The 27,710-nt window shown below is 34.8% G+C and overlaps 4 protein-coding genes across 8 annotated transcripts; all 4 read left to right on the top strand.

Annotated features, from left to right (window-relative positions):
* The first annotated feature begins 1,216 nt into the window (after positions 1–1,216).
* On the top strand, positions 1,217–6,123 carry LOC115972557 (CXXC motif containing zinc binding protein). The gene is made up of 4 exons (XM_031092885.1): positions 1,217–1,421; positions 2,521–2,628; positions 3,824–3,991; positions 5,761–6,123. The coding sequence occupies exons 1-4, from the start codon at positions 1,320–1,322 to the stop codon at positions 5,881–5,883; spliced, it is 501 nt and encodes a 166-aa protein (XP_030948745.1). The 5' UTR covers positions 1,217–1,319; the 3' UTR covers positions 5,884–6,123.
* A 2,678-nt stretch (positions 6,124–8,801) lies between these two features.
* On the top strand, positions 8,802–15,042 carry LOC115972532 (glycosyltransferase BC10). 2 transcript variants are annotated; one of them, XM_031092865.1, is made up of 3 exons: positions 8,802–9,290; positions 9,453–10,335; positions 14,138–15,042. In XM_031092865.1, exons 2-3 carry the CDS (start codon positions 9,814–9,816, stop codon positions 14,774–14,776), a joined length of 1,161 nt encoding a protein of 386 aa, XP_030948725.1. In that variant the 5' UTR covers positions 8,802–9,290; positions 9,453–9,813; the 3' UTR covers positions 14,777–15,042. The 2 variants fall into 2 exon arrangements, with proteins under 2 accessions (XP_030948725.1, XP_030948719.1); XM_031092859.1 differs by having other exon boundaries at positions 8,802–10,335.
* A 1,860-nt stretch (positions 15,043–16,902) lies between these two features.
* Positions 16,903–23,733, top strand: LOC115972464. 3 transcript variants are annotated; one of them, XM_031092762.1, is made up of 8 exons: positions 16,903–17,068; positions 17,160–17,219; positions 20,237–20,567; positions 20,879–21,536; positions 21,621–21,820; positions 21,925–22,169; positions 22,297–23,086; positions 23,294–23,706. In XM_031092762.1, exons 3-8 carry the CDS (start codon positions 20,299–20,301, stop codon positions 23,298–23,300), a joined length of 2,169 nt encoding a protein of 722 aa, XP_030948622.1. In that variant the 5' UTR covers positions 16,903–17,068; positions 17,160–17,219; positions 20,237–20,298; the 3' UTR covers positions 23,301–23,706. The 3 variants fall into 3 exon arrangements, with proteins under 3 accessions (XP_030948622.1, XP_030948637.1, XP_030948631.1); XM_031092777.1 differs by having other exon boundaries at positions 16,904–17,068; positions 22,297–23,733; XM_031092771.1 differs by lacking the exons at positions 16,903–17,068; positions 17,160–17,219 and adding an exon at positions 17,620–17,716.
* Positions 23,734–24,866: 1,133 nt separating this feature from the next.
* On the top strand, positions 24,867–26,172 carry LOC115972411 (photosystem I reaction center subunit N, chloroplastic). 2 transcript variants are annotated; one of them, XM_031092697.1, is made up of 3 exons: positions 24,867–25,325; positions 25,574–25,699; positions 25,904–26,172. In XM_031092697.1, exons 1-3 carry the CDS (start codon positions 25,020–25,022, stop codon positions 25,991–25,993), a joined length of 522 nt encoding a protein of 173 aa, XP_030948557.1. In that variant the 5' UTR covers positions 24,867–25,019; the 3' UTR covers positions 25,994–26,172. The 2 variants fall into 2 exon arrangements, with proteins under 2 accessions (XP_030948557.1, XP_030948566.1); XM_031092706.1 differs by having other exon boundaries at positions 24,917–25,325; positions 25,908–26,158.
* The last annotated feature ends 1,538 nt before the right edge of the window (positions 26,173–27,710 follow it).

Genomic DNA, 27,710 nt, shown 5'->3' with positions numbered 1-27,710 from the left:
CCAACTTTTTTTTCTTTTTCTATTTTTTGGGTAGTATAAGGATAATCTTAAGGCCTATTATTCTTCTTATTATTATTTTCAATGACAAGGGATCCAAATTCAAATTCTCCTAAAATTAAAAATAAAGAATGTCATTGAAGAAGAAAACTCTTTGTAAATTAAGATTCGAATAATAACAAGATGTTAAAAATAGAGAATATCATTGAAGAAGAAAACTCTTTGTAAATCAAGATTTGAATAATAACACAATGTTATTGAGACTATTGACACCCTCTATAATATTTGGTATTTGGGGTTTGAACCCTTTATCTATCAATCTGCCTACAGACTAGGGCCGGCTAAATGGTGAAGCAAGAAATGCAGTCGCCTAAGGCCCCAAGTAAAAAAAAGGCCCCCAAATTTTATCCAATAGGGTTATTTATAATCAATAAATAAAATAATTTTTTTTTACTAAATGAAAAACAAATAAAAAAATAGAGAAAAATGCAACGTCCTCAATATTTTTCACAACACTTTTACAACTAATGCTAAGTAGCAGGTTGTTACAGCCTATTGTTGATGGCAAAAAAATAATTATAGCAATATTTTCAAATAAAAAGCAAAAAGTAATTTAAAATCTAGGATTTGTTGTAAAAAATATTGTGAATGTTACACTTCTAAAAAAAAAATAATAATAAGAGTTTAGTTAGCAAAATTTTACTAGTTTTCATTTAAATCTACAACTAACACCACTGTTTTACTTACCATTATCAATCTGTCATATTAACAAGTATGAAAAATTTTGTCAAATTTTTTATGTCTATAAAATTTCTAAAAAAAGAAAAAATTCTACGTAGTTCATATTAATTAGTAGTAATTTTGCTTCTAAAACAAGATGATCAATTTTCGCCTTAGGCCCCCAAATGCATCAAGCCACCCCTGCTACAGACACAACCAAAATTTCACTACATATTTGGGTGTAAATTTGTGATTAAATTACAACACTTACATAAAGTAAATTTAGATGCATCCAATTATAAAATGACACTTAAGCTTGTTATAGATTTGAGTGTATTTAGGCGCGTCTCTACGAGTTTCTCTTTATCAAACAACAAATGAAGGCTCTTTACAAACCCCAAGTTGTATGCATGGGCTAGGCTCTAGAATGAAAGTAAAAGCCCAATCCAAAGTGCTCTATTCATGTGCTGCCCATCAAAACAAAAGCCCAAATCTCCATCCACTTTCATAACAGAACCATTCAGTAATCAGTATAAGGTAACAAAATCCGGAGCAGAGAGAGAGAGAGAGAGAGAGCTTTGAAATTGACGCCCAATCCAAAAATGGTGAACTACCTTCTGAAGATCACTGCGGAGCTTGAGAATCTCACAAACCTTCAGCCCCAAGGTGGCTGTGACGACCCAAACTTCTCTTACCTCTTTAAGGTCTTCGTCAATTTCTTTGTTCCATTTCTTAGGGATTTTAGTCTTGACTATTTTTTTGTAGTTTTACTTTTAATCGTCCAATATCTTCATTGTGTTAATTCTTTCACTTCAAATGCACAAATTATAGTTACAAATATGTACTCTGATGGACTTTAGCTTTTGACAATTCACAATCATAGATTTTAGTCTAGCTTGTAACTCACAATTGCCTTCTTGTTGGGTTCAAAGTGTAAATTCAGCCAATCACATTAGGCTCATGTTTTCTTTTTTCTTAATATTCATAACCTTGTAAAGCTATTGTTGTCATTTTTATGATTTCCATTGTAATTTACATTATTTCATTAATATGGGTTTTTATATTTTTTTTATCATTCCATAAATATAAAACTATTATGTTAATATGAGATCATTGTAAAATGCTACTCATACATATGGCCGACCTTGATCAGTTTGTCGAGTCTCCATAGCTGACTCCAAAGTTTTGGGACTAGAGATTGTTTGTTGTTGTTGTAATTAACTGCTACTCAAATCCATACATAGTGTTCATCAGTTGCAAACTTATGCAACACATTCGTTATGGTGAATCAGCTTGTAATGTGTGTCTTCTTGTTATCTTATTATCAATAGTCAGCTAGTGTTTGTTATGTCAATATATGATCTACATTTATCCCTCATTTTTTTTTTTATTTAACGGCAAGCACTATGGTGGCTTACAGAAGCTAATAGAGTTAACCTCGGGTGGGTAAAATCACTAAAATGCTACTTTTTAAACCACAGGTATGTGAGGTCCAAACGGGCTATACCATAGGTGGTTAATCACTAATCGACATTATCCCATTGTTTTCTTTGCTGGGTTTCTTTGATTTCTTGTTTCAAACTTATGCATGTATACATGGGGAGAAAATTTGAATGTGGGTTTATATGTGTGCATTGTTCTGTTTATGTGATGTTTGTGATGCTGTTTGGCTTAAATTAGTTGGATCTAGACCTGTTGTGGTTTTCTGTTTCATGAGTAATTCTTGCACTCCTTAATTATCACTATCTTCCTAAAAGATTATTATGAAGCTTTTTTTTTTTTAATATTTTTAAATTTTTGTAGGTGAAATGTGGGAGGTGCGGAGAGGTGAGCCAGAAAGAAACTTGTGTGACCTTGAGTGAAACTGTTGCTCTCCCAGCTGGCAAGGCAACAACTAATCTCATGCAGAAGGTTATCTCTCATCCTCAATCCACGATATGTTCTTCTAAATAATTTTTGGATTATATTGTAAAAGGTTTTATTGCAATACTTAGCCCAGATGCTCACCGATTGCTTGCCAATTATAGGAAAGGGAAGAAAAATGAAAAAATTCTAGCTCTATAATGTTTTTCTCTTTTAACAATTTTTAATTTGAAATAAATAATGTACTCAGTTCACGGGATTTTTTCGTATTCTTTGTGTCTTATATGATGATAATATTAATTTTCTAAGCCTTGATTTTCTTTTTTCTTTGGTTCTCATACCCCTTTAGAGTTCATATTTTTAGGGCTCATTTAGTCTAGGCCCATAGGATTAATTCTGTGAAAGCTCTGATGATCTGTCTCTATTTCATCTTTCAATCTTATAAAACATCAATCTTTTTGTTTAATTATGTGGGTTTGTGAGTGTTGGGGTGTTATTTTGTCTTTGTTGATATAATGACCACACATTGGAGGAGGAATCAAATCAATTTGATTTCCATGCATAAATGTGGGGGAGAATCATAGTCTTGTTTCCATCACCAGCCTCTGTTGAGTCTGTTCACATGTCATGGTGCCAGTGGCTCTTTGATATGTTCTCCTCTTGTATCACATAATCTCTCTCCTCACATTTTTCTCCCTTTCCTGCTTAAATTTTGAAATCATTCTTGTACGATGTACTCTATCTCTAAGTCTGGAAGATAACTTTTTGACAGACCTCACATATCAGGTCATGGAATAATAACCCATTTGCCTATAAATATTAATAACTTTCTATTCATTGAAGGATGACAACGGGTGCTTCATGGGGCTCAGACCCTTTGCCGATTAGATAGAAAGATAAGCTGCATGTGGCTCAATGAGCTTTTAAAGACTCTAGTTTTTTCCCCTTCTTAGCAGCCTCTATATTTTAACTTTTTCCTCCTGTCTTCTTTATTTTTACTAGCCTTACTTGGTATGATCAACTTCGTCTAAGAGCTGGTATATATTGAATCAACTTGGTACAATTAACTTGCGCTTGTGTCATGTCATAAGATAAGATTTTTATTGCATAGCTTAGTGGCTATATTGTTTGCTTTTAATGCATTGCTTCAAATTGTTATTAGCTTTTTCTTCCATTTTGTTTGATTATCAAGCAGTTGTCTTCTGGTGCTGGAATATTTTAGTGACTTTTTCTCTCCCTACAGTGCAAGTTTTGTGGGAGGGATGGAACTATAACAATGATCCCTGGTCAAGGTAAACCACTGACTGACGAAGCAAGTCAAGCTGGGAAGTATGCCCCCTTGATGCAGTTTGACTGCAGGGGTTATGAGCCTCTGGAATATGTATTTAGCAGTGGATGGAAGGCTGAATCTGTAAGTATCAGTCACCCTTTTTTCTCTTACTTAGCCATTCTATTGCATCATTTATAGAGTCCTTGCCATTTTGCAAATAATTCTTTAGGCTACTTTGTGTTCCTCGTACATGAAGTAGTCTCTATATAATAAAATCATTCTTACTAATCAAAAAGAAAAAAAGAATTAAGAATATTTTGGTTTAGATAAGGCTGGTAAATGCTTTGTTGTTGAACATTAAAGTAGACCTTGTAGGGGGTGAATATTCCCTTGCATTGATTCTGGCTTTCTAACAAAATTTTCATTAGACTTACTTGCCTTGTTTCCGTTTGGCTGTTATGTTGAGCATTTTATTATTTGAGCTTCTATGTAATTAGGAAGCATAACTTGAGTGGTCTTTTTTTGGATTTCTTTTTTTGGCCGCCAGGGGGGGTGGGGGGGAAGGGGTGCTATAGTGATTTTAGCTGGTTCCAAGAAATTTGCACTTCGCATTATTCACTTTTTTGGATTTCTGGTCCAAACTTTTATGCATAATTCTGTTAAATTTATTAATGGCTATATTGTTTCGGGATGGAAACCTGTTTTTCTCTCAAATTTTCATAAACTGCTTCCCAAATATCTTCCACTTTTGAATTAGTTTGCATATCTATAAGTTGACTTCTTAAATGTAGCTTATTTTGATTAAGGTTTTGAGTTTTAATGTCTTAGAACTTTCGTGATGTTCTCATATTACACATTCCAGATTTGTGGAATTGTTTACTGAAAAAGTCACAAATGGATAAGAACCCAAAAATTACACTAAAAAGTCACTCCATGCATTTATAAATACACTTTGTTGTATGCAATAAAATTTATTTTGATGAATTCCCTTAAACCATTTTTGGGCTCGTTCTCAGATAATGTCAATTATGCATTTGAATATTTGATGATCTTGCTAATGAATTTTACCCCTTGAGAATTTGCCAGTCTGATGCTGGTTCTTTTGGCCATTATGCAAAATCACAGGTGGCCTGTTATGCCCCAATTCTACTCCCCCTCCCCCCCAACCTGAAACACAGTGGGAAAAGAAAGAAGGAAAAATAGAACTAAAGCAAAAAATAAGAGATTGAATAACTTTGAAATCAGATCTATCAAAAAAAAAAGAATAACTTTGAAATCAGGAGAATGTTACTCGTTAGAACGGTCTACTGAGCAACACTTTCATGAAACTTTGAAATTCCAAAAGGAAAAGGGTTTCCAACATCGCACAATGTTAAAGTGGGTGATCTTCAAAGGCCATTTGGAAATGTCTAGTTCAAGTTTTCAATCAATTAAACTAGAACTAGACATGCAACCAAGCTGCTCCTAGACTTCAACATTTACCAGAAATAGCACTGCTTGGCAATCTAGTGTCGCCCAGTTTTCAATATACTGTTGTTGTATATTCCATCCTGTGTTATGTCTTTGCATCTTTGATTCTGCACTAACGTTGGATGGCTGTATGAGTGTATCTTATTTCAATTTTCAATTACTAAATGATTTCTGCTGTGATCAAACTGCACTTACCTCATTGGATGGCTTTATCAGTATCTTGCCTCTTTTTTTTTACTTGCATAAGTGGGGGAGGGGGGATTTGAACCCAGGTTCTCCCACGGAGTAGATTGAGCAGTGCCACTAAGCCACAAGGCTCTTGGCAATTTTGCACGCCACAAAGAAATCTTGATTATTCTTATAGACTTTTAAAATTTAAAACTACCTGATCCATTTTTTTCTTTGTTTATGTCAACTTACTGCCCCTATTCATTTTGTAGATTGAAGGGACTAAATTTGATGACATCGACTTGTCAGCAGGGGAGTTTTCAGAATATGATGAGAAGGGAGAGTGCCCAGTTATGATTTCCAATCTCCGTTCAACTTTTGATGTAGTGAAATAGAGAGTAGTACTCTAATGTTCACATTTTGTCATGGTACATATAATTGTTCTTGTCTGGATGATGTGGAAGCATTTGGATGCTAAACACGAAGTAGCAATGAATCTATATCCGCAACTGGCTTGATGTGAGTTGAACTTGGATTTGTTCATAAATTTACTGGTTAGGGCTATTAACTGATTGTGAATTAATCACCCTATATGGTCATGGTTTTGGAGGCAGTGAATGTGTTCCGATGTTGTATTGTTTAACTTGTGCACATGGTTACGTTCAGCAGGTGGCATCCACGTGATTTAGATTGGTGATGGTAGGGGACCAGGGGTTAACTAGAGTAATGGATTTCTTTACAAAACATATAAATGCCTAAATTGTTGAGATTTGAGAATGGCCCTGGCCACATTCTCAACTAAAAACGCTATCTTTGTGAAGAAACTGTTTTTAGTTGAAAAAAAAAAAAAAAAAAAAAAAAAAAAAAAAAAAGAGAAGAAAAAAAGAGAGCCTTAAAAAGAGCTTTAAGGATTAGGTATTAGATTGATATGCTATGATTTTGAGGTCCGAATAAGAGTATTAATTGCCTTCATAACGTGCCATGTTTGTTACTCATGTATTAAACAATGAAGTTTGACCAAAATGGGTGCTTTTCTCTTAAAAGCATGATATAAAATTAAGACAAATGATGGGACACGAAGTAAATGCCCTCCCGAGACTTTCAAATTCAAGTAACCAACAAAAATGTTGAATAAGCAACATAGTTTTTGTTAGAAAAATTCCAAAAAGCCTTTGGTTTGTTGGCTGATCATTCTCATAAGCCCTCTCATAAAAAATGTTATTTTGACACACCAAAAACTTACTTTATCATTTTAGCACATTATTTTACAATATACTATTTATCAGATGTTTTATTCTTCAATTCTATACATTAAAATAATATATCCAATACATTAAAATAATCTAAAAAAAATTTTTACAAATATATATATACACACACACAAAATCCTCCACTATCCACACCCACAAATCAACCGCCACAGCCCACAACCACTGACCACCCCCACAAAATCAACCATCGACCATAATTAGCCTCTACACACACACACACACACATAAAAACACCACAACCAATATTGGCAATGGCACTGGTGAGACCCATCCACATCCACAAATCTCACACCCACAACTCAATCTCACACCCACAACCCGATTAACCCACCACCTTCAACCAAAATTAGCCAACCACCATCAATCAAAACAACCAACCACCATTAGAAACACTGCCACAACCACCAAAAGAGAGAGAGAGAGATTGGCGAGGTGTGGAGAGAGGAGAGATCGGCAGCTCTAGGTTTCGCTCGTCTTCATATCCTTAGAAGCCATTTTCTACGGATTAGTGAGAGCAAATCAAAGTTTTCGCCTGATCTTAGCCTCGTCGATATGAATCAAGTCGGATCTTCGGCGATAATACCGAAATGCAGAGAGAGAGGAAGAGAGTGAGAGATAAAAAAAAATGAAAGTAAGAAAGAAATAGGGAGCAATAGAGAGATGGAGACCAGAGAGAGAGAGAGAGAGAGAGCTGTGTTGCAGACGGAGAGAGAGATATGTGTTGGGAGGAGAGAGAAAAGTAAATAAAATAATCAAAAGAAATTATAGCATTTTTGTCTACGCTCTCATGTTTGAAAGCGTATTGTAGCATATTTCAAAATTTTGAGACATTTAGCACACCTCATGAGGGTCTGTTTTTGGTGTTTGGTGTGCCAAATGCCAAATATTTGGCATTTGGCACACTTGATGAGGATGCTCTCTGTTGTTAATTTGATTTCCATGCTAAAGGAAGCTAAAGAAGTAGGCATTAATGTGTAGGTGCTATTAATGCTATTAATTCAATTAATGATTTATCATTTATGCACTTCCCTGTCCTTTCTTCTTTCTTCTTTCTTCTTCTCTCTCTCAATCACTTGGCCAAAAAAAAAAAAAAATCTTCCCTCTCTCAATCGAGAAATTAAAAATCTACCACCTAGCTAATACCAATTAATTCCAACTTTGCAATGCATGATGCATGAATGTAAAGAGGAATAGGACCAGTGTTTTGCGGGATTGGTAAGTATATTGGTTACGTATAGCAAAGGCAAAGCCTGCTTGAAAGAGTTAGAAATAGAATTGCAATTTGTTTGTCGTAGTCATTAAAGGTTCAATATCACTTCTAAATGGTGTAACTAAAAAAAATTCTCTCCTAAACAAAATCAAAGGCATTTGTTTTTTTTTTAAATGGTAAATTACATATAAACCCTATATTTTAGAGATGCTTTTTCTGAAGCTTAGCACAGTTTCAACTTTCAAATTGAACTTTATTACTCCCTCCGTCCCACTTTGTTTGTCCTCTATTCCATTTTAAGATGTCCCAAAATATTGTCCTATTTCTAAAAATAAAAATCATTAATTTACTAATATTCCTATTATACCCCTATTTTATTAATAATTCAATTTTTTGATAAATTTATTTAAGGGTAATTTTGAAAACTTACACATTTTTAAAAGGTAGACAAGATAATATATGGTGTTCTCTTAAAAAAATTGACTTTTCAAACAGGACAAACAAAGTGGGACGGAAGGAGTATTATTTTTAGTTTTAAATTAAACCCTAAACTTTTTTTTTTTTATTCTAAACCCTACACTTTTAAATCATATTAATTTAAACACCATATTTTTCAGGTTTGATTTGGGGATTAGTCCAACGTTTGATTGAATAATTTAAATTTAAAAATATTGAAACCATAATATTTGGTGTGTAACAATCTTAAACTTTAATAATTATTTTAATATAAAAAAATTATAACAATTAGAAACAGAAGGTCATGATCATAATCCATGCCCTTTTACCCAACTTCGAAGATACTGACTTCACATTACAAGCAAGCAACAAACATGGAAAGATAATCACGTCCGACACAAAATCCAGCAATTCCTTCCCTCTCTCTCTCTCTCCTTCAAAAACATAATAAAAAAGACATTACCTTATATACTTTCTAAACCCATCAGATTCCACGAGAAATTCATGTTCTGAGAGTTCGTCTCCTAAAAAAAAAACATTAACCTATTACACACTGCTGTCTCTCTCTTTTTCTAAGGCTGCCTGCTCTTTTGGACTATTCTCTCTCTCTCTCTGTTTTTATATACTATCTAAAAGCCAAATATAGCCACTTCTACCAGACTTTCCTATTTTCTTGTGCATTAACTATCCTCACATGCTGCTCTGTATTGACCAAAGGTCTCTGTGACCTAACACTCACGTTAACACAACACAATTTTCTGCAAACCATTCGAAGCACTCGGTTTGAAAAATCAAAGTCAAAACCTTCATATTCCTGTTTTCGTGATCTGCACTTCATTGGACAACAGTAACTTCTTCTTTCTTGGTACGTTTACGCTATTAGTTTGTTGGATCAGATCTTATTTATATTTTTTAAGAGAAGTGTGTTTGGTAGTTCTTAAAAACCCATGTTCTCTTTGCTTGGTTTTTTTTTTTTGTCAAAATATTTGTTCAAAGTTGATTCTGAGTACTGTAGTTTTTGTTCTAGATCTGCCAGACGGTTTTTTCCGTTGATGATTGAAGAAAGTCGGTCAGTCAAATAGGCAAATACCCACGTGGTAAAATTTAGACAGTTTTGTGTTATGCATTTAAGTTGTGAAGGAAAGGTTAATAATTGTCCAAAATTTTGAGTCTTGGAAGGGTTTTCAATCCCCAAAGGCTTTTTGTCGATTGGGGTTTGAGAAAAAACAGAATACCCTGAACTTGAATTGTAGTGTACTTTTAGTATCAGTGTGCAATCCACAATTGTGCCATTAGAGGAAACGTGAAGGAAAAGGCGGTTTTGGATTGGGTTTTGTGAAGAAAACGAATACCCGGAACTTGAATTTTAGTGTACTTTTAGTTTCAATATGCAATCCAGAGTCGTGCCATTAGAGGAAGACAAGGACCCTGTGGTTACAAACCGGACAACAAACCACTCCAAAGCCTTGCCGCTAAGGCTGTTTCAGATACTCATGCTGTTTTTGGCTCTGTGCATTGCCTTCTCGGTCATTAGTATATATACAATTCGGCGTTTTGGTATTCAAAGTGTAGTGACAACGGTTAAGTCTTCATTCCAGCCATGCTATGAGGAACCTAATAGTCTTCAGCAATGGATTAGGCCTCCATCAAATTTAATCCATACTATGAGTGACAAGGAGCTGTTGTGGAGGGCGTCTATTGTGCCTCGGAGAAAGAAGTATCCTTTTCGGAGAGTTCCCAAGGTTGCATTTATGTTTTTGACTAAGGGACCATTGCCACTGGCACCTTTGTGGGAGAGGTTTTTGAAGGGACACGAAGGGCTTTTTTCGATATATGTTCATTCATTGCCTACATTCCATGCCAATTTTCCACCTTCATCAGTTTTTTATCAGAGACAGATTCCTAGCCAGGTATGGTGATGTTTGTGCTGAATTCCTTTTTGAAAGTTTGCATATTCTACTGGAAATTCTCCATTGGATATAAAAATCATACATTTTCTTATTCAATATCATTATCATGTTCACTTTACCACCTGATATTGTTTTATATGAATTTAGGTTGCTTAAGCAGATTAGATTTGTTTTTATATGGTTTACACTCAAGGATGGAGGTAGAGGCTAGAAAGTTGTGCCTCCATATAGCCTTTTTTTTTTTGGACTGATGCTGGCTGAATATCATTCGTTGAAATCTTATCGCCATTAGCATAAGGATTTTGCGAAAGTAGAAGTCTTATGGGTACGCCATGAGAGACACACACAAGAAATTGCATACTAACAGGACCCAACTTGAGTTAAAATGAGAATGAATTTGACAAAACTTGATAAAACTAAGATTAAAAAAAAGTGTAACTGAAGGACTGCTAAATTCCACACTAAACAACTGCCAAAATACCTCTAATATGAAATTTTAAGTTTTTCTTCTAATTTAGGAGGCTGTCACCATGTTATTGTTCTCCTTGCCCACTAATAGTAGATCTCTAGTATTTAAAAACGAGGTCAAGGCCTGTGGAAACTACTTCACCTTTGCAAGTGTTATGGACATCATTTTATTAAAGTGATGAGAGTTGGGTTACATGATGAATTGTGTATTGGCCAAGGGATAAGGCTGAGATCTCTCTAAGACAGATGTAAGCTTGCGTTATGGTATTAAACCACAATCAGTTTATTTTTTGAATTTGCAGGTGTTTCTGTTGTTTCTTAAAAATAGGCTTGAAGGTGAGGTAAAGTCAAAAACTGGGGCAATAGATGAATATTGGAGATGTATGTTAGGGTTCATTCAAAAGCTGAAGGTTTTGATGGTTTAGGCATTTGATTAAAAGATCAAATACCTGATTATGTACAGAATAAGACAAGCAATGATAGGAAGTGTTAGGTTTGCCTCATATTATTATGATGAGCTACAATTGCCACTGGAAAATTCCGTAAACTTTTCTATTTCTTTTTTCAATAAAGTTCTTTAAATTGGACACTATGAAGTGTTTTTTTCTTTAATTTGATTAGGATTTAAAAATAAGCTACACCTTTAAATGCTTTAAAAAGACCAGACCAGAAGCTTGTCTAGCTAAACATAAAATCTCACCTAAAATAATTCTGCCCAGTCACTAGAAGAAGAATCTGGGGTAATTATTGCAACTCAAGTGTAATTGTGCTGATTTTTTTTCTCTGTTAAAGCTTGACTCTATCAGTTTTAACTAATGGAATCTATTGTAATCAATTGTGTTGAAGAACTAAAGTTACATATAAAATTATATTTTAAACATAGTTGCATTGTCCCCCAAGTGGATCAATCTTATTTAACATGTTGTATGACAAGCATTAAGCTCCTATGCCTCTCTGTGGTCTGAAAGGATGCCAACAAAGATTCTTACTATGGGATCTCATTGTCATTTAGGTTTTATAGAGTTCCAATAGTTTGATTATATACCATCAGGGGTGCTTATTTTTCATGTAGGTAGTGGAGTGGAGATATGGATAGGACAGTGAACGTCTCTCAAATTTATATTACTCATTGAGTAAAACATCCCTCTATTGTTATTGCTGGAGCTTTTACTGAATTAAGGTTTTTCTGAGTTATAAGTGTCTGATGTGGGCAACGCAAGAAAATTATTATTTAGTATTATTTATATTTGTAAGTTAATTGTATTTTTATGTTTTAGGTCCTAGTAGTTTATTAGGCTATTAGTATTTTAATTTGGAAGCAAGGTTATTTTTGTAATAAGGCAATTAGAGTTTTCTAGCCAACTAGAACTAGGGTTTAGCAATCCTTTATAAGCAACCTATTGTACTCCTTGAGGAGATAGTAGATATTTTGATGAATGAAAAAAAAAAAGGCTATTTGGTCTCTTTTGGTCTGGTGCTGACTCCAGTTCCACCCTAGGTGCTGACTCCTAGTGATTTCCCCGCTTGGTGTTAACTCCTAGGTCATATCCATTTATTGTTGTTTCAATTTTGTTTTGGTTGTCCTGCGTCAATTTTGGTATCAGAGCAAATACCAATCTGTTGAAGCATCACCGCAAGAAAGAGACAAAAAATATCACCCCCAAAAAAAAAAAAAAAAAAAAAAAAAAAACCATTACGGCCGTGTTTTCCACCACTAGAAAGTTGTCTTTGTCATTTTTCTACTTAGTACCAAAAAGCTGTCCTATAGTTGTGTAACCGAACAAAAAACCCTAATTGCCTTATTACAAAAATAACTTTGCTTCCAAATTAAAATACTAATAGCCTAATAAACTACTAGGACTTGAAATATAAAAATACAGTTGACTTGCAAACATAAATAATACTAAATAATAATTTTCTTGTATCTCCTGCATCACCAAAATTGAAACAACAATAAAATAAAGGGATATGACCTAGGCATCAGCACCTAGGCCTGGCTTGGAGTCAGCACCAAGCGGGAAACCACTAGGAGTTAGCATCTAGGGTAGACTTGGAGTCAGCACCAGACCAAACGGCCATTTTTTTTTCATTCATCGAAATATCAACTATCTCCTCAAGGAGTACAATAGGTTGCTTATAAAGGATTGCTAAACCCTAGTTCTAGTTGGCTAGAAAACCTTAATTGCCTTATTACAAAAATAACTTTGCTTCCAAATTAATAGCCTAATAAACTATTAGGACCTAAAACATAAAAATACAATTGACTTGCAAACATAAATAATACTAAATAATAATTTTCTTGCATCTCCCGCATCAGTTTCTTTTCCCAATTCAGAAACAAGAGGGCTTGATGTATCTACCTATCCTGTCTAAATAATCATGATTATGATTTTTAGCTGAAACCCTGGTTTGCTTCATTAATGAGATGTGACTCTATTATGAAAAAGGTTTGAGAGTATGGCTTTACACATAGTTACTCTATAGGTGGTCAAAGTCTGTTTGACATAATGATTTTTGAATTTCATATTTGCTTTCCAAGTTCAAGTCAATAGCACACCTATTTAGGGCTTTATGGGTACATATTTTTGCTCAAGTAGCTGGTCATGTCCCTAAGTTCAGTTTTGCAAATGGTTTCTTGTCAGAAAGCAAAAACAAGTACAAGTGATCAACATTTTGGGTTTTGATGAAAAACAAGTTCTGTCTGGTGCACAGCACACGTCTTGATGAGCTTTCTATGTAGATTATACAAACAATGCTCTGTTTTGCCCAAACTGGAGTAGGCAGAGAAGGTTATAAGAGGAGCCATACCATAGTTGGATGATTGAGTTGAGTTGAGCTGCACACCTGATGAGTTCAGTTCTAGGCCAGGTTCTTCTTTCATCCTTGTAAGCTGCTTTGAGGGAAAACTTGATCCGTGTTCCCGTCATGAAAAAGCTGCTAGATAGTGCTTAGCTAGAGGTAACTGATTGCAAGGGCAGTGTAGCACGTGAATGGCAGTTTATTTGTGATGGGTTTTGGTTCGGAGATTTGAACTATCACTTGAATATAGATAGATAGATGTTTAGGATTCAATTGTTTTTTTTAGCTCATCTAAACAGTAAGAATTCCATTATGTTGTCTTATTGATATAGTTGTATTAGGATTCAATTTTACCCCATGTTTAACTACTTTATATTGTTGATATTGCCATTGAATATTCAGGCCAAACTTATGAACTCTCATCTTGTTTTTTGTTAATTATAGAACATCTTTTCCATTTGAATTTGTAATTTTATGCATTATATTCAGCATTTCAATTAAGGGTTGACAGACATTTTCTTTTTTGGACCTGCAGGTCTCTGAGTGGGGAAGGATGAGTATGTGTGATGCTGAGAGAAGACTCCTTGCTAACGCATTGCTTGATATCTCCAATGAATGGTTCATCCTCCTTTCTGAATCATGCATTCCTCTCTATAATTTCAGTGTCATATACCACTATATACTGAAATCCGGATATAGCTTCATGGGTGCATTTGATGATCCTGGGCCATATGGGAGAGGACGCTATAATGATAACATGGCACCTGAGGTAGATATTGCCCAGTGGCGTAAAGGATCCCAATGGTTTGAAGTTAACAGGAAGCTTGCCATCTACATTGTCGGAGATACTACATTTTACCCGAAATTTGAACAATTCTGTAGACCGGCATGTTATGTGGATGAGCATTATTTCCCCACCATGCTAACCATTGAAGCAGGGAACCTATTAGCAAATAGAAGCATCACTTGGGTGGATTGGTCGAGGGGTGGACCCCACCCAGCCACTTTTGGAAGATCAGATGTCACGGTAGAGTTCTTTAAAAGAATTGTTGAAGGTAAAAACTGCACTTACAATAATCATGCCTCTTCAATTTGTTTTCTCTTTGCCAGAAAATTTGCTCCAAGTGCCTTGGAACCTCTATTACAATTATCACCAAAGGTTTTGGGCTTCTGATTATAAAATCCACAATCAATTTCACATCTTGAAGTGAAAATTGCCACAGCAGAAAAGGTTCAAAGGGAGAGTGCAAGACTAAATTCTGTGCATCATACATGTTTTTAATGGTATAAATTTAACCTCAATTGTGATATTGGGTTTTTTTTTTTTCCTTATACATTGAGTTCTTGGACAATGCTACTATCAATAACAAGTTTAGATGTACAGAGAACTAGCATTTAGCATCATTCTCACATTTTTGTATTGCAATATTATTTTTATGAGTTTTGATCTAGCAAAGCCTGCTTCTATTGTGTACGACTGTGCATTAGCATTATATTTGTGCTCAGCAATTCCAAGTCCTTTCAACAGAATAATTAAATGTGCTGGTATAGTGGACTTTTAAAGTGAGGTATCTCATCTCAAATTGCTCTTGCCTCTGGCACAATGCTCTTGAGTTCTTTTTCAAGCATACTTATTTTAGTTTTTTGTAATGAACATCTTTTTTAGGGGGAAAAAAAGTAAGGCGTTCATCTATAAAACACCACACTTTTTTTTATTTAATAGTTAGTGATTAGGGTCTTGGTACAGGCAAACTTTAATTGGAATTGAAGTTAGGTTATGACTCAACTTATTTAACAAAGCGTTTGTAGTCTCCTTATCATTTATGCCCGGTCAAGCATTGGCTTCTTAGCAGATAGAACAACTATCATGGTCATACCTTGTTAGAGTCATCATCATGGCTAATCCCCCACTTCACCGTTCGTTCAGGCAATAAATGTGCTGGTCTGTAAGCCGACTAGCCAACCATGCTTAAAGAAATGAGCTTTACTTGAAAGTCAGTTTCGAACACCACTGTATATTGAATTCATTTTTTGTTGCAGGCACTATGACCTTTTGAAAGGGTTCATTTTTACTAAAATTCATATAGTCTTGTATTTCTTTAATATCAGTGATTTCTGTATACAATGAAGTGAATGACTCGCCACCGCACTGATTGAGAGCTTTAAAGCAATGTTTACGACAATGAAGTGAATGAACCCATTTTTAAGTTTTTAACAACCTGGTCATAAAGACGATAAATTGAGTACAATAAAATTTATCTCAGCACAAAAGATGTGTCATTTCCCTTTCTTTCACCTACAAAAAGGTTTGAGTTTCAAAACCCCAAATCAACACCAGCCTAGACCTTCTTCTCAAAAAAAAAAAAAACAGCCTAGACCATGGTTATGGTACACTATTTTGTCAATAATACCACTCCCATACCTCATTTAATTTGAAAGTCAAAAAATTAGATCAAAGCAGACCTGTGAAAGTTTCAGTGGTGTTCTACGGATTAATCACCTCCTACTCTTTTATTAATTAGAAAAAAAAGAAATTAAAACTTGACAATAAATCAAAATAAATTTATGAGCTAACACCTTAGACCACATGGGATGTACATTATGATATTGTGATATTAAGATTTTTTGTTTATTTTATTTTTTCTGACATTATCATAATCTAAAATTACAAAATATATCATATCACATTAATCTCATTACATTTCTAAATAATGTAATGTTATATTTTTGTATTGAGATTACATTAATGTAATATTACAGGGTAATATAATATTACGGCGAACCAAATGTCTCTGTATAGATAAGAGACTATACATCATATACTGGGAATTTTAGTCAAATATTTTGTATTCATTTTTATACAAAAACCAAAAATACAAAAGCTACATATCAAGATTAAGGTTCTGCTCAAGAAGAATTACATCAACAAAATCAGGAGTATAGCCTAAAACAAAAATACTAGCTAGGTAATTATTAAGAGACCATTTTGCAAGAACATGAGTAACCCTATTCAGATCTTTAGGAACCCAGTTGAACTTTACATTATGTGAAAGAACTTTCAACCTTAATCTATCTGAAATTATAGCTAAGATTCTCCAAGTATTTTGTGTTATAACCAAATTGATATTGAATAGTATTGGTTCTAAAAATCAGACCAGATCAGCCGGTCCGACCGGTTTAACCGTGAAAATCGGAATGATTGAACTGGTTATTGGCGGCTATGCTGAAAAATAAAACCGCACCGTTTTGACATTTTTGTCCCAACCTAAAACTACGTCGTTTTGGCTAAACCCTCACCCTCACACTCACACTCACATTCACACGCCTCTCTCATCTCATTCTTCACAATTTTTTTTTTTTAATTTCTTCTGCTTCGGACTTGGGCGCCTCTCAGTGCCTCTGGCCCTCTGCTTTCGGTGGTCGGTGGCCGAGGCTCTGCCTCTCGCTTCCCTCTCTTTTCTCTCAGGTAAACACTAAACTGAACTCTCTTTCTTTATACTCTATTTTTTTTTATTTGAATCTCTCTCTCAGTCTCTCTATCTCATTGTTTGCTGAAGGTTCTCCGTTCTTGTTCTTTGCCTTCAAATTTTCAATCAGTTCAGTCCACTACTCCACTGGTAACTTCTATCTTCAATTATTCTTTCAATTATTGGTAATTAATGAATCATAGAGCATTATAGTTTACAGAGCATTTTAGTTTACTGTGTGTTCATAGTTGGCGGATTTATTTGTATACACTGGGATTGTTTGTGAATTACGTATTAATTTGTGATTTTAAAACCATGGCTTTGTTTACTTTTACTACTGTGTCTGTGTTAATTCTGTCCGGTTACATAGAGCAGAGCATGGTGTGATTTTTTTTAATGAGGTGGCAAATTCTACACCGTAGATTTTATTTAAACTAAATCTTGGCCTTGAAATGGAGATCCAAATTTCCAATTAAAAGAGAAAAATAAATGCTATAAAAACAAAAAATCTGAACCCTACTCTTAGAACCCTACTCTTAAAACCCTCTCTCTCTCTCTCTCTCTCTCTCTCTCTCTCTCGGTTAATTTTCCCAGCCACCAAACAGATAAGCTTTTGCTTCTCTCATTCTATTATGGAGCTTTCACAGGTAAGTCTTTCAAGTATTGGGTTTTGCTGTTTGGAGTATTTTCTACTTTGTTAGTATACTGATTTCATTTATTATGTGTTTTTATGGTTTTTTTGTAACATGCTTTTGATAATAAAAATAAAAAATAAAAATGAAAAACTCTGAATTTCAGTTAAGACAAACAAAATAAACTATTCGTTTAGATTATGAAGACGTTGAATTGGGTGTAGATTATGAATTTGAATATATAGAGCAATTCCTTTGATATTCTGACTATTTCTACATCAATGGTCGTGAGATTGTGTCAAAAGGAAATGGAGAAGTAACTTTCAAAAGCATAAGATAGGATTGAGATTAATGTTGTGAAAAACAAATGGGTTAACCTCTAAGAAAAGGAGTAGGTGAAGAAGAATGTTGCTCAAATGCTTCTAAGCTTTTCAAATGGTAATATGCAGAGAGAGATGTATTTGTCATTCTTTTTTTTGTGATAAGTTCTATTCGTTTCTATTTGAGAACAACTTATCTAACTTTTTGCTAAAAGTATGCTAAAGTATATTTGTATTCTAAAAAATTGAGGTTTTAAAGAACTGTACATAAAAGCTAAAGTTGAGCTTATAAGCTCTAGCCAAATGGACATTAATTCATTTTACTTTTCTATGTTTTATTGGATAATTGATTTCTGGCAGGCCTTCCATACCCTTTTTTTTTTTTTTTTTTTTTTTTTTTCTATGGTCTCATGAATAATTGCTTCATGTTTTTCCTTACTAATCTGATTAATTTTGCGTGTTATTAGATCATTTTGTATTGGCTGTGACTATTCTGATGGCATTGTGCAGAAACTTGATCCTAACTTTTCATTTCAATTAGCATTATATGGTCCAATAGCATGGATTTTACGTTCTTCACTTTTATTTTTTATGTTATTGGTTGGTTTTGTCAGGCCTAATCATTTTAATTACTAATCTACAGTCCTTGAGCACAAAGAGCTTGAATATCTTCCAATTTTGCATAACCATGGACTCTCTCTCTCTTTCTTTTTCTCTTTCAATAGTTGGAACTGATTGAACCTTTTTTTTTTTATTTTTTTATTTTTTTTTCTCGCTTGTTGGGATGTCGGCTATGGAGGGTCTGAAGCTGAGAATTTTTCTCTTCGTGTTCAGGGAGAAAAGTAATTTTGAAACCTTTAAAAGAAAATTAAGTCTTCGTTCTTGCACACTCTCTTTGAATGGAGTGTGGTATTTTCTCATTTTTCTTGTTCTTCATTTCCTATTTTTCTTGACCGTTGTACTTTTGTTTCCTGATTTGTGCCCCCATAGTACATCCCCAATGTACTCGGTTTGGCACATTTCCTATTATTAATAATATTCTTCGTTACTTATCAAAAAAAAAAAAGAAAATTAAGTATGTAAAATAGAGTCTCTTTGCATTTTTATTATAGAATTGCTGTTTACGGTAAATGGTAGTAACAATTTAAGCTGTATAATAATTTTGTTATTTCTGTCCTGCATCTAGTTAAGGTTAATTTGTTTTGGGACTTGTTTTGTTTCTAATTGCCCGAAACAAGCATCTGGCCAGCTCGGTTAAATTTCTACAATTGAAATCCATATAAATTTGCAGCAAATCATTTAAAAAAATAGTAGTTTAGTATAAGTGAAAGGAAATTCAATGATAATCATTAATAAACACCCAATAGTATATATGACTAGAATAGATGTTTGAAGTCAGATGTAGTTGGAAAATGCTATCCTTAGAGATCATCCTCTCTTTTCTTTTTTGCAAAAGTGTTTGTAGTTGTACCTTTCCTTGTGTAGACATCTTCAATACACACACACACACACACACACACACACACACACACATAAAAAATAATGGACATGTTGGGGGTCCTAGGGTCATTTTGGGAATTCATTCTACGCATTTCGGGGTGTTTTGGTCATTTTGAAGGTTCTTAGGGTAATCTGGTCATTCTAGGCATTTCAAGGGTATTTTGGTCAATTTAGAGGTCCAGAGGTATTTGGTCATTTTAGAGGGTTGGGAGGTATTTGTATCATCTTGGGCATTTTAGGGGTATTTTGACCATGAATTGGTTTGGGTTGAAAGCCTCATTGTCATAATTAGGAAATTCACATGAACTAGTTTTTCTGCTCATTTGCAACTCCAGTTAATTGTTTTCAACAAATTTAATATTGTTGAGACAAAATCTTGCTACACTCAAGTTGGAGTTTTTGAGCTGCATTGTTGTAACATTGCCATGTTAAAAGAAAAGTACCTGATCATTCGTTTTTGAAGTCCATATGAAAATGAATTTTTCTAGGTTGACTTCCACTAACTCAATCAATTGATAGCCCTTCTTCAACTTTTCAAAATAATTTTCTTTAATCGTTGCAAAAATAATTATTTTTGTTATAAAGCGTGCATAGAATAACAAGTAGTAATGGTCTCATCAAAGTCTTTTCTATGCAAACTTGCCTGCTTTGACTGGTTCACTTTTACTCATTGCCATTGTTGAACTTATCTTATACTGAGCACTTTATTTCACAGATGATGCTGTACTAATTTTAAGCTGGTACAGAGGTATATCAGTGGCTTGAAATTTAGAGCATATGGCTGTAGTAGAATCCATACTTGATATCCCAGTGCAAGATCCAGAAGAGGAGGAGTTCTGTTGGGCTGATTTGACTTGGACCAAATTTCGCACTTCTGAACGTGAAGATGATGTTGCCCTCATTCCTTATGAGCGCGTGGATGCATTTATAATTGGTGAATGCTCTAACATAGAATGCCCAACACGGTTTCATATTGAGAGGGTGCGGAAACGATCATTTGGCAGCTTGAAGGAGTACAAGAATGATGATTATTTGGAATACAGGCTGTAAGTTTCTAGTGTGCTTGGTAATAAAGATTTACTATTTGCGCTCCTTTTGTTTTGACATAAATGTTTTCTAGAAAATGAGTTATTTTCCCCCTGACTACCATTGAGATTTGAGATCAATTTATAATGAAGTTTGAGACCTTTTTATGAGCACCACATACAAAGTAACCCACCTATTTAACCTTCTGGTTGGGCTTATATAATAAGACATGTTGGCAGCAAGGGTCTAGATGGATAAAAGATGATAGATATCCTTATTCAATTGAAGGTTTTCAAGTTTCTAATGTTATTTTCTTTTTTTGATCTTGAAGGTATTGGTGTTCATTTGGTCCTGAAAATTATGGGGAAGGTGGGGGTATATTACCTAGTCGAAGATATCGACTTAACACCCGCAATCGTGCTGCTAGACCTCAATCCATGCGAGGCTGCAAATGTCATTTTGTGGTGAAACGCCTTTATGCTCGTCCATCACTTGCACTTCTTGTATATAATGATAATGACAGGCGCCATGTAAATGATTCTGGTTTTGTCTGCCATGGGCCACTTGATAGAGATGCCATAGGCCCTGGTGCCAAGAAAATTCCATATATCTGTAATGAGATTCAACAGCAGACAATGTCTATGATCTATCTGGGCATTCCGGAGGAGAATGTGTTAGAGAAACACATAGAAGGGATTCAACGATACTGTGGTTCAAATGCAAAAGTTAATAGCCTTGCTTCCCAATATGTCCACAAACTCGGGATGATTATAAGACGATCTACCCATGAGTTGGATCTGGATGACCATGCTAGCATCCAGATGTGGGTTGAACGCAATAGAAAGTCAATATTCTTTTACCAGGATACTTCAGAAGCAGATTCTTTCATTTTGGGGATTCAAACAGAGTGGCAATTGCAACAAATGATCCGTTTTGGCCATCGCAGTCTAATCGCAGCCGATTCAACGTTCGGCATAAAGCGACTTAAGGCAAGTACTTCATTATGCACATTCTTTCTGGCTATAGAAAAATTATTAGAGAGGATATTTATGTTATTATTTGTTGGATTACAGTACCCCTTGAGCACACTTCTTGTGTTTGATTCAAGGCAACATGCGCTGCCCGTTGCATGGGTTATCACACGCAGCTTTGCAAAGCTTGACGTGTCCAAATGGATGAAAGCTTTATTTGGTCGAGCCCGTAGTGTGGAGCCTGGATGGAAGGTCAGTGGGTTTTTGATTGATGATGCAGCGGCTGAAATTGATCCCATAAGGCAGGAATCACTTGCTCTAACTTTATGTTTTGAAAAACAAAAAAGAGGAATAATATGCAACCTTAAAATAGAGTAGTTTATGAATATTATTGACTGGTTTTCAGGGATATATTTTGCTGCCCTGTTCTTTTTTCCCTCTGGCGTGTTCGTAGATCATGGCTAAGGAATATTGTTAGGAAATGCAGTAACATTGAAGTTCAGCGGGAAATTTTTAAACGGCTGGGGAAGATAGTGTACAGCATTTGGGGTGGAGTTGATACTCTTGCTGCCTTAGAAGAATTAGCCCAGGATTTTGTCGATCAAACTGCTTTCATGGAATACTTCAAGGCCTCTTGGGTGCCTAAGATTGGTATGATCTCTCTCTCTCTCTCTGTGGGACACATACCTGCACACACACACAACTTGGACAAGAGATAAATGGGTGAAATTTCCTTGGAATGTTTGCATCTAAGTTTTGCTTGTTTTTTGTTTGACAGAAATGTGGCTTTCAACTATCAGAACTCTTCCTCTAGCTAGCCAAGAGGCTTCTGGTGCCATAGAAGCCTATCATGTGAAGCTAAAAGCCAAACTGTTTGATGATTCGCACCTTGGTGCACTTCAAAGAGTCGACTGGCTGGTGCACAAGCTAACTACTGAGCTGCATTCAAGCTATTGGCTTGACCGCTATGCAGATGAAAGTGATTCTTTTCAAAATGTGAAGGAGGAATATATTGCTTCTACATCATGGCACCGGGCATTGCAGATTCCTGATTCTGCCGTCACTTTGGATGATCATGGGCAACTCTTTGCCAAGGTTTTAAGCCAGGAAGACAGCAGTCTAACACGTCTTGTGTGGAATCCTGGATCAGAATTTGCATTCTGTGATTGTGCATGGTCAATTCAAGGAAACCTTTGCAAGCATGTAATTAAGGTCAATACTTTATGTGCAAATCATCAAAGTTATCAACCTTCTATGTCTTTTCAGTCATTTAAAGAGATATTGATGAATTTATGGAGAAAACCAATGGATGATTCAGTTTCACTAGATCTGTCGGTTGCCTGGACTCACCAGATGCTTGATCAACTTCAGAAACTAGTTGAAATTACTGGTTCTAGTGACATTGGCACTGTGGTAAACAATCTGCCATTGAAATGGGTTTCAAAGAAAGGCAGAACAAATGTTGGCAAGCGGTCGCCCACTCTGGCTCTTCCATCTAGTTCCAAGGGTATGCAGACTGCAGCTGTACGTAAGAAGAACCGGAAGCGGAAAAGATTATCACGACTAAGGTAATAGCATGAGTTGATAGATGCTGATTTTCTTCTGGGATAGTTCAGACTGAAGCAAACTAGATTTAACTTCACAAATTTCTATAGATACAGATTTCCTTCTGGGATAGTTCAGATCAAAGCAAACTAGATTTAACTTTACAAATTTCTTCATTTTAAATTGTTTCACGTATTGATTATTCCTACTCCATTGCCGGTGGTGTTAAGCTCTTGAATGCATCCACCAAGGGTCATATACACTTGGCCATCTTCAAAGAAAATGGACTGGTTGGTATCATGAGAGATGACATTGGAGGAAATCAGAGGTTTAATTTAATTTTACATGAGTTGCACATTCATGGTTGAGCAAATTTATGGACCCCGTTCTAAAGAAGGCATCTGTACAAAAATTGCTTTGGACATGAGAGGAATTTTTGAGCTTTTGACCATCTCTTATCTTCAGTTACATTCCTAAGCTTTATTTTTTGTATTTACAATTTTTTGTTGTTTTCCTTGGTGCCTTTATGCAAATATGTTGGGAGGAAGTATGTTGAAAATCCATAATAACATAGACGACTTTATGATCTTATTTTATGTAGATTTACATCACAGAACTGACAGAAGTATGTATATTGATTAATTCATTAATACGATAGTTTGATTACATAGATTGTTTTGCATGCAGTTTGTATTTAGGGTTTAGTTTGCAGAGGTAAACATGTTGGCCTTTAGTTGGAAGATGAAGAAATTCTACCTAAGCTTGACTTTGAAGCATATTCTTCTTGACTAATTTAAATTAACGGAGTCTGTAACGCCCACATCTATTTTGTCTTTTTGATTATCTAATAAAAAAAGGTTCTAATTAACTTTAGAAAAAGAAAAATTTGCACTAAAATGTCATTGAAATTGAGCCTTTAATTTTGTTGTCTAATAAGAGATTTAGGGTCTCGGTTTGATGATAATGAATAATTATCAGAGTGGATTAGTACATAAGTTGAAGTTTTATCGTATTTAAAAAAATAATAAAAAAGAAACTAGGTCTCTAATTAGTAATTATGCCTTTCAAAATCTCAAACTTGGATCATTTAATATATTTAGATTAAGAGATTTTCTTTTGAATCCAAATCGATAGCTTATGATTTAATTATAAATCTTATTAGCAGTAGAATGGAAGGATACATTGCTAAAACCATTACATTCTGTTCTGACATAATGCAAGACATCTTCTATTTCCAACACACTTCTTTCTGTAGCCTTTAAAGTGACATCAATCTTAAATGTGTGCTCTTCACCACCACGTCTTGGAAGCCCCTTTCTCTTCTTGTGATTAAACCCGCTCCTAAAACTTGGGCCATTAACCATAGGCTGTAAAGAGATTAGACAATAAGATCATGTAACAAACCCATTAAAAATCCAGTAGATTAATTATCATTATTATTATTATTTTATATAGAACCAGTAGATTAAGTTTGAGATATAACATTAAAGACTAAATGTATTATTTCCATCTTAAAACACATAAACGTTGCTAAAGGTCTTGGCCTAGTGGCTAACCACCCACTAAAACACATAGGGTGAGCTTTACTTCTCCTCGCTTTTTTTTTTTTTTAAAAAAAAAAAAAAGTGTATTTTGTCTATTTATTCTATCCATTCTTTGATGTAAATTGGGTCTGTCACTCTTAACTCTATTCCCAAGTGGGGCCAAAATTATAGCTCACCATAGAAATTCAAGACCCCAAAACAGCACGAAGAGCAGAGTTTGCCAATAGGAGTGAGGCAATCTCACCTTATCCACACTCCCACCACAACCTGTTATTACATTCATTATCACTCCATATCAAATTATCCATAACCCCCCTCCACCTCCCCCTCCCCCCAAAAAAACCCATTAACCACCATCTCTTCGCCTTTGTTCACTACCTCATTAGAAAGTGAATATTTGTTTCCTACTGTAATGGCAGCCATGAACTCTAGTGTTTTGGCATGCAACTATGCCATCTCGGGTGCTGGATCATCTGAGCTCAATGCAAAACTTGCTTCCACACCTTCTGTTGCATACCCAGTTGTGCATGGTCACAAGTTGCCTGTGATCAGGGCCCAACAGGCTAAAGTTTCTGAATCAAAAGAATCAAGGGGGAGTGAAGGAAGAAGGGCTGCACTGCTTTGCTTGACAGCCACCCTTTTCACAGCTGCTGCCTCCAATTCATCTTCCAATGCTGGGGTCATTGAAGATTACCTTGAGAAGAGCAAAGCTAACAAGGTTTGTCATGTTTCTAGCTATAGTATATATTGGATATACTCATATACGTAAAAAGCATCATGCTTTTGCTACTTATATATAGAATTGCTTATTTGTAACTAAGGAAGTGCATTTTAATTGTTGATCTGTGATTTGTCTTACTTTTATGCATTCTTACTTGTTTGTCATCATTGTTTTCTAATATTAGACTTAAACTAAGCTTGAATGTTGTAATATGAGACTTACAGTATGCTTGAATGTTGTAATAGGAGCTAAATGACAAGAAGAGGCTGGCCACAAGTGCTGCTAACTTTGCACGAGCTTATACAGTTCAATTTGGCTCATGTAAATTCCCTGAGAACTTCACTGGCTGCCAAGATCTTGCCAAACAAAAGGTTTGACTCATAAATGACATGGAATGATTTATTTCTAATATATATATTCTCTTTGATGAGTGAGTGTTGATCCTAAGGGAAGTGGAGAAAAGAGAAATTTGAACTAGTGATCTCTGCGTCATGCAGAATCACTTATTTCTTGGTTTGATTCTACAATGGTATTTCTTTAACTGATTCTAATTAATTGGTTTTGGGTTGATGCAGAAAGTGCCATTTCTCTCTGAAGATTTGGAGTTGGAATGTGAAGGAAAGGACAAATACAAGTGTGGTTCCAATGTTTTCTGGAAATGGTGAAGAGGGTAGTCCTTTCTTTTTTCAATACCATGTACTTTAGAAAACATGTACCTAAATTTCTGTTGAATAACTCTTCATCCCATGTTTTGCAATCTTTCTGAATTCAGATGTCTCTCTTTTCAAATACCCAATATTTGTTTAATCGAATGGACAGAGAAATCTAAATTCGGTTTTGTGTTCATAATCTCATGTTTAATTGCTTCTTGGCCACCCCAAGAACTAGTTTTGATCCAGTTTTTGAAGAGATTTTAAGGGTAGTGTTAGTTCACAGGTAACATTTTAAACCAATTACACATTAAAGCTTGATAACCCTTTCCTGCACTCCAATCACTAATCATAACTTGACTGCCAAGGAAAGATTTCTGCTAAACAATGAGTGACTCTAAAACAAAGTATATCTCTGCAGAGTTCTTTACCAAAACTTCCCTAATTTTAAAGAAACATGGTAGAAAAACTCATTTCAACCGTACATTTTGAATATGAAACTTTGTCGTCTCCTTACCATTTTATGCCCTGTCAAGCATTGGTATCTTAGCAGATAGAACAACTATCATGGTCATACCTTGTTAGAGTTGTCATCATCATCATCATGGCTAATCCCCCACCTCACCGTTCATTCAGGCAATAAATGTGCTGGTCTGTAAGCTGACAGGCCAACCACGCTTAAAGAAATGAGCTTTACTTTAAAGTCAATTTTGAACATCACCGTAATTTGAATTCATCTTTTGTTGCAGGCACTATAACCTTTTGAAAGGGTTCATATTTACTAAAATTCAATTAGATTTGTATTTGTTTAATCTCAGTGATTTCTGTATGCAAAAATGAGTGTACAATGAAGTGAATGACTCGCCAACGCACTGATTGAGGGAGCTTTAAAGCAATGTTTGCGACAATGAAGTGAATGAACCCTTTTTAAATATTTAACTATCCGCTTAAAGGCACATGATAGGTGGTCATGACTCATGAAGGCAATAAATTGAGTACAATAAAATTTATCTCAGCAGAAAAAAAAAAAAAAAAAAAAAGGTACTACTAGATATGTATCTAATATTGTTGCAAACTAAAGTTGTCATTTCCTTTTCTTTCACCTGCAAAAATTTTTTAAATTTCAAAACCCCAAATCAACACCAGCCTAGACCATGGTTATGGTACACTGGTTTGTCAATAATACCACTCAGGCACTCACATACCTCATTTAATTTGAAAGTAAAAAACTTAGATCAAACCCATCAAAACAGACCTGGGAAAGTTTCGGTAGTGTTTTTACGGACTAATCACTTCCTACTCTTTTATTAATTAGAAAAAACGAAATTAAAACTTGACAATAAATCAAAATAAATTTCTAAGACCATCCTCAAAGGATTACTGGTATAAACAGGAGAATTACACGTATATGAGAATGCACTTTACTCTTCTAAACTACATTCCATTTTAGGCTTAGCTTTTTAAACTATGAGAATGCACATTTAAACCCCTAAACTATTACACATGTAATATCTACCCTCCTAAATTATGAGAATGTACATTTATCCCCCTAAACTATTACCTGTGAAACACTTTATAACCCATCACATGTGTAATTATTTAGGGAAGTAAATGTGTATTCTTATAGTTTAAGAATGTAAGTGTAAAAAATTGTTTAATTTAGGGGAGTAAGTATAAAAAATGTATAGTTTATGAGGGTAAGGGTAAAAAAATGTATAGTTTAGAGAAGACT

The sequence above is a fragment of the Quercus lobata genome, chromosome 2, assembly GCF_001633185.2.
Source record: "Quercus lobata isolate SW786 chromosome 2, ValleyOak3.0 Primary Assembly, whole genome shotgun sequence".
Lineage (NCBI taxonomy): Eukaryota > Viridiplantae > Streptophyta > Magnoliopsida > Fagales > Fagaceae > Quercus > Quercus lobata.
The sequence above is the reverse complement of the archived record's forward strand: the minus strand, read 5'-3'. Positions and strand labels throughout refer to the sequence as shown.

Bases quoted from the DNA above. Each gene is read 5' to 3' on its own strand.
- LOC115972464 (XM_031092762.1), top strand. From the start codon at position 20,299: ATGGCTGTAGTAGAATCCATACTTGATATCCCAGTGCAAGATCCAGAA. The intron at 21,537-21,620 runs GCAAGTACTTCA...GTTGGATTACAG, and splicing joins TCGGCATAAAGCGACTTAAG to TACCCCTTGAGCACACTTCT. The intron at 21,821-21,924 runs GCAGGAATCACT...ACTGGTTTTCAG, and splicing joins GCTGAAATTGATCCCATAAG to GGATATATTTTGCTGCCCTG.
- LOC115972411 (XM_031092706.1), top strand. From the start codon at position 25,020: ATGGCAGCCATGAACTCTAGTGTTTTGGCATGCAACTATGCCATCTCG. The intron at 25,326-25,573 runs GTTTGTCATGTT...ATGTTGTAATAG, and splicing joins AGAAGAGCAAAGCTAACAAG to GAGCTAAATGACAAGAAGAG. The intron at 25,700-25,907 runs GTTTGACTCATA...TGATGCAGAAAG, and splicing joins AAGATCTTGCCAAACAAAAG to TGCCATTTCTCTCTGAAGAT.
- LOC115972557 (XM_031092885.1), top strand. From the start codon at position 1,320: ATGGTGAACTACCTTCTGAAGATCACTGCGGAGCTTGAGAATCTCACA. The intron at 1,422-2,520 runs GTCTTCGTCAAT...AAATTTTTGTAG, and splicing joins ACTTCTCTTACCTCTTTAAG to GTGAAATGTGGGAGGTGCGG. The intron at 2,629-3,823 runs GTTATCTCTCAT...CTCTCCCTACAG, and splicing joins CAACTAATCTCATGCAGAAG to TGCAAGTTTTGTGGGAGGGA.
- LOC115972532 (XM_031092865.1), top strand. From the start codon at position 9,814: ATGCAATCCAGAGTCGTGCCATTAGAGGAAGACAAGGACCCTGTGGTT. The intron at 10,336-14,137 runs GTATGGTGATGT...TTGGACCTGCAG, and splicing joins AGAGACAGATTCCTAGCCAG to GTCTCTGAGTGGGGAAGGAT.